The sequence below is a fragment of the Chiloscyllium plagiosum genome, chromosome 25, assembly GCF_004010195.1.
Source record: "Chiloscyllium plagiosum isolate BGI_BamShark_2017 chromosome 25, ASM401019v2, whole genome shotgun sequence".
In the NCBI taxonomy this organism is placed as follows: Eukaryota; Metazoa; Chordata; class Chondrichthyes; order Orectolobiformes; family Hemiscylliidae; genus Chiloscyllium; species Chiloscyllium plagiosum.
Window position 1 is genome coordinate 16,155,910 of NC_057734.1, and position 11,152 is coordinate 16,167,061.

Below are 11,152 nucleotides of genomic sequence, written 5' to 3' on the forward strand. Positions count from 1 at the left end.
ACGGTCTTTGCGGAAGGCGGAAAGGGGTGGGGAGGGAAATGTATCCCTGGTGGTGGGGTCCATTTGGAGGTGGCGGAAATGTCGGCGGATGATTTGGTTTATGCAAAGGTTGGTAGGGTGGAAGGTGAGCACCAGGGGCGTTCTGTCCTTGTTATGGTTGGAGGGATGGGTTCTGAGGGCGGAGGTGCGGGATGTGGACGAGATGCGTTGGAGGGCATCTTTAACCACGTGGGAAGGGAAATTGCGGTCTCTAAAGAAGGAGATATCAGGTGATCTGTTTCTGAATTAGTCATGAAGAGCAGGAAAAGCAATGTTGGAGCTATTACTAGCCATGGCTCAGCAAGGAAGTTAAAAATAATATAAAGACAAAATCAGAAATATGTGATATTACAAAGGCAAATGGGATGTTTGAAGATATGGAAGCTTTTAAAAGAACAAAGAAAAAAATCATAAAAGTGCAAAGGTAAGTTATTAAGGAAAATTAGCACAAAATATTAAAATGCATTATAAAAGCTTCTGTTAAGATACAAATGAAGTAGCTAAAGTGAATGTCGGCCTCTTCAAGGAGTTACTATTGGGGCACACAGAAAAGACAGAGTCACAAATCAATATAATGCTTCAATTTTCAAGGTGTAAGACCCTAGTCTGATATAAAAAATAGATAATAGAAATTGTAGAAAGGGAGGAACTTAGAACAAGAAGCAAGAAAGAGAATAAGTACTGAGCAGATTATTGGGATTGAAGGCAGACAAGTCCTCATGACCTAATAAGCCTACATTCTAGGGTCTTAAAGGAAGTGGCTGCAGAGAAAGTGGATCCTTTGGTTATAATATTTCAAAATTCCCTGGATGCAGGAAGAGTTCCAGTGGATTGGAAAAATGTTAATATAACATTGATATTCAAAAAGGGAGGGAGGCAGAACATAGGAAACTACAGACCAGTTAGTTTGACATATTGTTGGGAAATTGTTAGAACTCATTACTAAGGAAGTAATAAACAGGGTATTTGGGAAGTCAAAATACAATCCATGAGAGTCATCATTTTTTTTAATAAAGATTAAATCGTGTTTGACTAATTTGCTGGAATTCTTGAAGATGGAACAAGCAATATGGATAATGGGGATCCTGTAGGAGTAGTATAGCTGGACCACCAGGAGATAAGGGGCCATATAAAGGTTAATGTACAAGCTAAGATCACAAAGGGTAAGGATAATTTATTAGCCCAGATAGAGGATTGGCTAACCAATAGAAAGCAGAGAGGCAGCTGAAGTCCAATGTGAATAAGAGTGAAGTTATCTATTTTGGTTAGAGGAATAGAAATGCAACTTAATGTCTAATTGGAGAGAAACTTCAGAGTGCTAAGTGCAGAGGGATCTGGCTGCCTGTGCATGAAATCGGAGAAAATTATGTAGATGCTGCAGGTAATAAGGAAAGCAAATGGAATTTTAGCATTTATTATAAAAGGAATAAAGAACTAGGGAAGTCTTGTTGCAATTGTGCAAGGCATTCATGAGACTACACCTGCAGTATTGGGTCAAGAGTCTGTTGGTGCAATTCTATTTCATCCTGTGACTGCAGGTGATGTGAAGAAAACCTTTGCAAGGTCATCCTCAGGTTACCATTAACTCCTGAAATATTTTAGATATGCAATTTAAGCCCCAATCCAACTGATGTTGATGGACAGACCATGCTGGGTGAAGAATTGGGTCAAACCCACCAAAACTGTAGTAACGGAAATGATCCTCAGGGCAACAGCTCCTGGAAAACAGTTAATCATAATAATAAAGATATACTGGTCACTGCTTTCATTTAGGGTAATGGTTCCAATGGAATAAGAGGTGCAGATTTTATTCCAGATCAGTTTTTCCCATAACATAGCACATATGCCAGATCTGCAAATCTTACTACATTCTTGTAGAGGTGTGGCAGGTAAAATTTTTGGCTGATGTATATGCCTAGCCATCAGAATGTCAGGTACCTTATTTATGAATCTGTGAATCCATTTCCTCAACAGGAGCTCATTTTTCATTTACTAGCATTTGGGATGTGCTTCTGCTTCAGCTTTGGTGTTACCAGTCTTCATTAATGTTTTTAACCTCAAGTCGGCTTGTAGGTATGCTGCCAAAGAAGTTCCATTTATTGCCTCCACAGGATCTTCTATACTCCCAAAATGGTTTTGGATAACAGGACCTGAGGGTCTTCTGCTTACAGTGGGACCTTGGATTCCTCTGCTCAAGCTTGTCTATCCATAGACCACATGACCACAGTCAAGAAAATTGCCAGATACTTTCTTCTGCAGCTATTCTGACCTCAGTGGGCTTCTCCAAGTTTGCCAGTGATCTTGTTAGGACATTGACCTACTCCTCACCAATCACATTTGTAGGCAAACTAGGCATGACTCCCACAGTCATTGGTCCTGACAAAAGGTCACATTCCTGATGTATCGGATAAAAGGGATTGGGCAAGTATCCTGCTTCAAACCTTTTTAACAGCATTTTAAGCACATATTGTGCTCTCCAGTAGGATGATCATACCTTTTCTCAGCAACAGTGTTTGGCTGGTCTCAGTATCACTAGAAAGATGAAAAAACTGCAGATACTGGAATCCAAAGTAGACAGACAGGAGGCTGGAAAAATACAGCAAGCCAGGCAGCATCAGGAGGTAGAGAATTCGACATTTCAGGTGTTACCCTTCTGTAAACCCCAGTCCTGAAGAAGGGTTACACCCAAACGTCAACTTCTCCACCACCTAATGCTGCCTGGCTTGCTGCTTTCTTCCAGCCTCCTGCCTGTCTACTCAGTATCACGAAAGACTAGCTTGCCTCACTCCGTGGCCTCCCTTCCTTTAGTTGCAAAAACCCAATCTGTCTCAACAATTGGTTAAACTGCATCTGCATTTTCTAGAGTGCCTGTGCCGGGATTTGCAGCTGCAGTCAGAGCCATAGCCAGGTCAGTTATGCTGTCTGACTTATTCCCATTCTCTGCATGAGGTGTATATGCCTAAATAAATCCGACTGATTTCTCCTGTAGCTTCAAGTAGTTGATGTAGACATGCCCAATATTTCAGCAGTTAAGATGGGCAGGCTTCTTAGAGACTGAGTCATACAATGCAGGAAATGCCCTTTGGCCCATCACGTCTGCACCGGCAATAACTACCACTAAAGGCACGCTAATCCCAATTTCCAGCACTTGTCCCATATCTATGAATGTTATGATATTTCAAATACTCATCTAAATATGTTTTAAAAGGTTGTAAGGTTTCTGGCCTCCACTACCTTCCCAGGCAGTGCATTCCAGATTCTTACCATCCTGAGTGAAAAAGAATTTCCTTAATTGTCCTCTGAATCTCCTGCCCCTTACTGAAAAACTATGTCCCCTCATGATTAGCCTTTCAAATAAGGCGAACAGCTGCTCCCTACCTTCCCTATCTATACCCCTTAATCTTATACACCTTAATCATGTCCTCCTTCAGCCTCCTCTGCTGTAAAGAAAACAATCTAAACCTATATAGTCATCCTGGGAAACTCATCCATACCCCCTCTAATGCTATCACATTCTTGCTCTAGTGAGGTGACTGGAACTGCACACAGTACTCCAGCTGTAGCCTAAGCAATGCTCTAAGCAAATCCCACATTACCTCCTTGCTGTTATACTCTATGCCACAACTGATGAAAGTCAGTGTGCTCGATGCCTTCTTAACTATCCTATTCATGTGCTCTGCCAACTTCAGGGAACTGTGAGTAATTACCCAAGATCCCTCTGTTCCTGTAAGCTACCCTGTGTCTTGCAATTCATCAATTATTCTCCCATCTTGTTGCTTCTTCCAAAGTGTAACACCATGTACTCGTCAGGGTTAAATACCATCTGCCATTGCTCTGCCCACCTGACTAACCCATCTATATCTTCCTGTAACCTGCAATCATTTTCACTGTTAGCTACCCTACCAATCTCTGTGTCAATGTTTAACATTCCCCCAGATTTTCATCTGTACCATTTATGTATATAACAAACAATAAGGGCCCCAATGTATACCACTGGACACTAGCCTCCAGTCACTCAAGCAGCCTTTTGCCACTACCCTTTGTGTCCTATTACTGAAGCCAGTTTCTGATCTATCTGAATTTCATGTGCTTTAACCTTCTCAATCAGAACCTTGTCAAAATGTTTGCTAAGATACATATAAACGATATCAACTGTACTTCCCTATCCACACATGATCACCTTTTCAAAGAATTCTGGCAAATCTTCGGCATGACTTCTCTCTGACAAAGCTATGCTGAGTAATGCTAATTAACTATTGCTTTTCCAAGTGGATATTAATTCTCTCCTTTTAAATTTCTTCTATTTTCTTTACCTCTGACATGAGACTAATTTTCTGATTCATCTCTACCACCTTCTTTGAAAAGTGGAACGACATTAGCCAATTTCCAGTCCTCTGGAACTTCCCCAGGGGCCAGGCAGAAATTGAAAATTTGTATCAGAGCCTGCAATTTCCTGCTTTGCATCCCACAGCAGCCTGGGTTGCAGTTTATCTGCTCAGGAGATTTGTCCATTTTTATTCCCATCAGAATGTGTGGTACCTTCCCATTTACTTTGTGAAACTGTGCAAGATCCTCCCAGTCCCTTCTCCTGAATTCCATACCTACATTCTCCATTCCCAGCATGAAGACCGAAGAGAAGCATTCATTTAACACCCTTTAATTATCCTGAACAGATTGCACCCTTGGGCCCTAATGAATCCTACTCTTTTACTGGTTAATTTCTTCCATTTAATATATTTATAAAATATTTTGGGATCCTCTCTAACCCTGTTCACAAGCCCCCTTTCTGTTCTAATTGCTTTCTTTAGTTCCCTCTTGCATTTCTTGTGTTCCTCAAGGGTTGCAGCTGAATTGTTCCCTTTGTACTTGCTAAACGCCTTTCTCCACTTCCTCATCCAGTCCTAAATTGCCCTAGATCATTTGTTCATGTCCCATTTTCCCCCAAAACAGTCCCAGTGATCCAGGAATTTAAAACTCCCACTCTTGCGCCAAGTTTGAGCCATGCATTCCCATTTCTATACACGCCAGCTCATGGCCACAGTGATTATGACCATTGATGCCCCATTTTTTAATCTACTGCCTAGCTCCCTGAATTCTTGATTCAGGACCTGATTCATCACTCTGCTCATATTGTTGGAACTAATATATATCACTTCCTCAAATTCATTACCCTCCCATTTCAGGATGCCCTGCAGCCATTCAGTAACATTCCAGACCCTTTCACCAGGTAGGCAACACACCAACCTGGAGTTATGTCTTCGGCCACAGAAATACCTGCCTGCTCCCCAACTAAAGAATCTTAAAGATATAATTATTGATCTTGCTTTCTTCTTCTTCCCTTCTGTACCATATCATTGAGCCATTTGGCTCTGACTGCACTCTGATGAACCAGCACTCTCATCACCTTCCAAAATGGAATACCAGTTAATGAGCAGGACTCTTGCATCACCTGCCTGGGAGGGTCACTCATTCTCTTCTTTCCTCTACTCCCTTGAGCTGCTGTGTGACCACCTCTCTAAACATGCTATCCAGTAATTCTCAGCCTTGCAGGTGGGTCTGTGTCTCCAGCTGCTTCTCAAGCTTTGAAATCTGGAGCTCCAGATTCTTGGCCTCATCTTTCAGCTCAAGAACCTTGTCTTGATGAGGGTTCCTAGTATTTTCCTCACACCTATAAGTACTCTGTATTCTATCACTTTCTCCTTCTGTCCTTTCCAGTTGATGAGATAGGATTTCATCTGGAACAAGTTTGTGTGTAATCAGCTTAATCAACCATTGTGGTTTCTTGCATTTAACTGGTCACTGTAATCTTATTGGGAGAGATTTTGAGATTTTGAATTCATGGGAAATTATTTTGTGGATTTTTTTTTGTTTTAAGTGCCCTTGCCCTTAAGCCTTTCAAATCCAGATATGTCTGCCCAGGCCATTTCATGAAGGTATGGAATTTTTGATGGTGTAGCTCTGGCACTAACTGGTACAAACTTGAGAGTATTTACTGCCTTTGGTCAGTAACGCTTAACCTCAAACAAGAAGTAGTAATTCTCATGCACTTTCCTCAAAGCATGCTCTGCAGCAATAATGACTAAAGGCTAGACTAGCCACTTTTGCCATCTGCTCAACAGGGAAGAATGCTTCCACCTTTACCTCCTCAAACTTAGAGGTTAAATGAGCAACCTACGTTACATTAGATTAGATTACATTAGATTAGATTAGATTAGATTACTTACAGTGTGGAAACAGGCCCTTCGGCCCAACAAGTCCACACCGACCCGCCGAAGCGTAACCCACCCATACCCCTACATTTACCCCTTTTACCTAACACTACGGGCAATTTAGCATGGCGAATTCACCTGACTTGCACATCTTTGGAGTGTGGGAGGAAACCGGAGCACCCGGAGGAAACCCACGCAGACACGGGGAGAACGTGCAAACTCCACACAGTCAGTCGCCTGAGGCGGGAATTGAACCCGGGTCTCTGGCGCTGCGAGGCAGCAGTGCTAACCACTGTGCCTCCACCCTCAGGTTTGCCCCACTGATATCTTCATGTGTCAGAGTAGGGTTTTTGCTCCTCAGCTCATGTTTTAGTTCAAATTCCTTTCCTTTCAATCTTTTCCTGAATCATTTGCTCTTTGTTCTTTCCTTGAGTGATGGAACTTTTAATTCCTCAGAGGTTTGCCGGGATCACGGAGGCATTGAATGCAGCCATTTCTATACTGCAGAAATGCAAGGTCAAGAAAGCCTTTTTACAGTTTTCTACTTTAAAATTCATTTCAAAAGCTGACAATTCCTTTTGTTTTGTTTGCGGGTTCAAATCACAGCAAGAGCCCCCCCATTTGTTATGATCAGACCCTAGGTGAGGTTCGCGAATTTGTTAAGATCTAATAAATATTCACAGCACTTTGATTTTGTGACCCATGGTCAAGGCAATTGCAAAAGGCTAGTATCTAGTACAGCTAGTAATTAGGAAAGTTAATAAAATGTTATTAATTATTGCGAGGGAGTTGCATGCAAAAGTCAGGAGCTTATGCTTCACTTATACAGGGCACTGGTGAGAACACATCTATCGCAATATGTACAATATTGTCTGTTTATTTAAGGCAGGATATGAATACATTGCAACCACTTCAGATAAAGTTTAGTAGAATAATACCAGAAGTGGCCAGTTGCCTTATGAAGAAACATTGGACAGGCAAGCTTGTGTCCGCTGGAATTTATGAGTAACGTGTTTTTATTGAAAGGTGTAAAATCCTGTGAGGTCTTGACAGGGTGTTTATGGAGAGAGTGTTTCCTGTTGTGGGAGACTCAGAGTTACTGTAATGGCTTCCCCATTGAAGTCAGAAGAGGAGATGTTTTGTTCTCTCAAGGTGTCTTAAGTCTTGGAAATGCTTTTCCTCACAAAGCAGTGGAAGCAGTGTCAATGAATTTTTTTAAGGCGAAGCTAGATGGATACTTAGTAAACACAGACAGATATGTGTAGTAGAATTTATTAATTACCAGATAAACCTTGATACTATTGAATGGCAGGGCAGCTTCGAAGGGGCATGTGGCCTATTCCTGTTCCTAAAGACGTGTGCATACTTGGGCATATGTGACTGCCTACAATGTTTGGAATTGCATCATAATATTTTTCTTAAATTGACAAGTGTTATACTCTTTTCTCAAATCAAAATTTTTTAATTACTTCCTTATTGTTTGAGGTGAATACATAAAAGTGCACTTTAATTGGGCAAAGTTGATCTTAGTTAAACCAGCATGTTGTTTTCATTTCAGATTTCAAGCATCTGTAGCATTTTGCTTTTATTTAAATAGTTATTGAAGTTCATGAAGTGAACTAAAATACAAAACCCACATAAAAGCAAAGAAGGAAACTTTTATAAACACTTTACATGATGCTAATTATACTACTTGTGAAACATGTTTCAGATACACGAGTTGCTCCGAGGAACAGATCAAGAATATCAGATCCTGAAGCTTACGAACACGAAGATAAATAAAAGTGTTATAAATTTTTGCTTTAAATTGTGTGACATTAATAAGCCATTAATGAGGATACAAGGGACAAAGAAAAGTAAGATGATTAGATTTGAAAAATAAATGTGGTTGTGGACTGCAACTTTGTAAATTCCTATGGCTCCTGTTAATAATTGCAGACATTTATTCCTCAATTAGATGTAGGTGTTTGTAAGTTTTCAGTGTACCAATTTGTACCAATTTCCTCCCTCACCCCACCGCACAAATATAAATGGAAGTGGGTTACTGGAGCCCTGGGGAGATTATTTGAGGATGTACATGTAAGACTAAGGTAAAGACTGTTGAATCAAATTGGAGTCATATGGGAAGTGAGGAAATAAAATAAATGAGAAATTGTTGGAGATGCAGAATGTGACAGTGGTGACAGTTGGAAATGGATTGAAATAAGGTTGCATTTGATACAGCCTTGCTAAAAGAAAAGTTGAGTGTGCAGAGCTGCCTGAATGAAAATATGGCAAAGGACATTGTAATTGGGCAAGATTTAAAGCCACATGCTAAAAAAAACGTGACCACAAGGGGATGCTGAAATGAGGGGAAGTTGAGTTACCTCTTCTCACCTGGTCGTAATGCTCCATCAAGTGACTAGCCATATAGAAATCTGACTAGCACTGTAACTGCTTCTTTCTGGTCAAGATGGGTCGTGGAGTAGGATGATAATTTTAGTAGTAGGAGATCAATAGAATGTAGTTCATGAATCTGCATAAACAGTCACATACAGTATGTGTTTAGATCAGAGTGGTGCTGGAAAAGCACAACAGGTCAGGCAGCATCCTCTGATGCTGCCTGATCTGCTATGCTTTTCTGGCATGACTCTGATCTAAACTCTAGTTTCCAGCAATTGCAGTCCTCACTTTTGCCTACATACAGTATGTGGTAAACCATTTTGGCACGTATTCAGATCTGAGCCAATCTTTCTGGAAAAGTGGACGGTTTTTTTATAACATTGGGAAGTTTAATTTAGATAAATGTGAGATGTTGCATTTTGGAAAAGCAAATCTTAGCAGGACTAATACTCTTAAGGCTAAGGTCCCAGGGAGTGTTGCTGAACAAAGAGATGTGGAGTGCAGGTTCATAGCTCCTTGAAAGTGGAGTCGGAAATATATAGGATATTGAAGAAGGCGTTTGGTATGCTTTCTTTTATTGGTCAGAGTATTGAGTACAGGAGTTGGGAGGTCATGTTGCGGCTGTAAAGCCACATTTGGAATGTTGCATGCAATTCTGGTCTCCGTTCTATCTGGAGGATGTTGTGAAACTTGAAAGGGGGTTCAGAACAGATTTACAGGGATGTTGCCAGGATTGGAGGATTTGCGCTCTAGGGAGAGGCTAAATAGGCTGGGGCTGTTTTCCCAGAAGCGTCGGAGGCTGAGGGTTGAACTTATAGAGTTTATAAAATCATGAGGGCACGGATAGGATAAATAGAGAAAGTCCATTCCCTGGGGTGGACAAGTCCAGAACTAGAGGGCATAGGTTTAGGGTGTGAGGGGAAAGATATAAAAAGGACCTAAGGGGCAACATTTTCATGCAGATGGTTGCGCATGTATGGAATGAGCTGCCAGAGGAAGTGGTGGAGGCTAGTACAATTGCGGCATTTAAAAGGCATATGGATGGATATATGAATAGGAAGTATTTAGAGGGATATGGGCCAAGTGCTGGCAAATGGGACTGGATTAGGTTAGGATATCTGGTTGGCATGGACGAGGTGGATTGAAGGGTCTGTTTCCGTGCTGTACATCGCAATGACTATGACTTTATTTCTGGAAAAGTGTAAAATAAGTGTGTATGGAATGACTATTCTTAATAATTACAATTAATTCAGTTTTTACTTAAAAAACTGATCTTCGTTGCTAGTATTTTCCCTAAGCAAAAAGTAAAAATCGATCCATTATTGACACTAAAAATAGGTAATGTTATTAATAAAAACAGAATGTTCTACTGTAACTGTCTCACAGCATCTGTAGAAAGAAAACAGAATCAACATTTTGAGTCCACGTCTTCGGAAGTGTCATACTAACCTCAAAACTTTAACTTTTTCTCTCTCCACAGCTGCTACCAGATCTACTGAGTTTTGCCAGCACTTTGTTTTCATTTCAGGTTTCCAGCATCAGCACTATTTTGCTTTTTATTTAAGTATTTCTTGAAGTTGACTGAGAAACTAAATCCAAATGAAAGTTACCAAGGATATCTTTATATACACTTTACATGCTAATTATACTTGTGAAACATGTTTCAGATACACGAGTTGCTCCGAGAAACAGATCAAGAATATCAGATCCTGAAGCTTCCGAACACGAAGGTAAATAAAACAGTGTTATACATTTTTGCTTTAAATTGTGTGTCATTAATAAGCCACCTCTTTTTTAATCAACTCAATAATTTTCATGGAGACACTGCTCTGTGTCCTTTATAATTGGAACTGGATGAGCATTGGAGAGCAGTACTTTCTCCTGCAAATTAATGCCTTCTCAGAGCAGTTTAATTTGTGATGCAGAATGTAGAGGGAAGGATACGAGTGACAGAGAAAAATAAGATAATTAGATTTGAAAAATAAATGTGCTTGTGGTCTGTAACTTTGTAAATTCCTATGGCTCCTGTTAATAATTGCAGACATTTATTCCTCAATTAGATGTAGGTGTTTGTAAGTTTTCAGTGTACCAATTTGTACCAATTTCCTCCCTCACCCCACCGCACAAATATAAATGGAAGTGGGTTACTGGAGCCCTGGGGAGATTATTTGAGGATGTACATGTAAGACTAAGGTAAAGACTGTTGAATCAAATTGGAGTCATATGGGAAGTGAGGAAATAAAATAAATGAGAAATTGTTGGAGATGCAGAATGTGACAGTGGTGACAGTTGGAGATGAATTGAAATAAAGTTGCATTTGATACAGCCTTGTTAAAAGAAAGCTTGAGTGTGCAGAGCTGCCTGAATGAAAATATGGCAAAGGACATTGTAATTGGGCAAGATTTAAAGCCACATGCTAAAAAAAACGTGACCACAAGGGGATGCTGAAATGAGGGGAAGTTGAGTTACCTCTTCTCACCTGGTCGTAATGCTCCATCAAGTGACTAGCCATATAGAAATCT

General features: G+C 40.4%; 1 protein-coding gene across 1 annotated transcript in view; it reads left to right on the forward strand.

Annotated features, from left to right (window-relative positions):
* Positions 1 to 8,030, forward strand: part of LOC122562403 — a 209,051-nt gene extending 201,021 nt beyond the window's left edge. The window contains exon 12 of the mRNA XM_043715261.1: positions 7,960 to 8,030. Coding sequence (XP_043571196.1) covers positions 7,960 to 8,030 — 71 coding nt within the window. The remainder of the gene's footprint in view (positions 1 to 7,959) is intronic.
* The last annotated feature ends 3,122 nt before the right edge of the window (positions 8,031 to 11,152 follow it).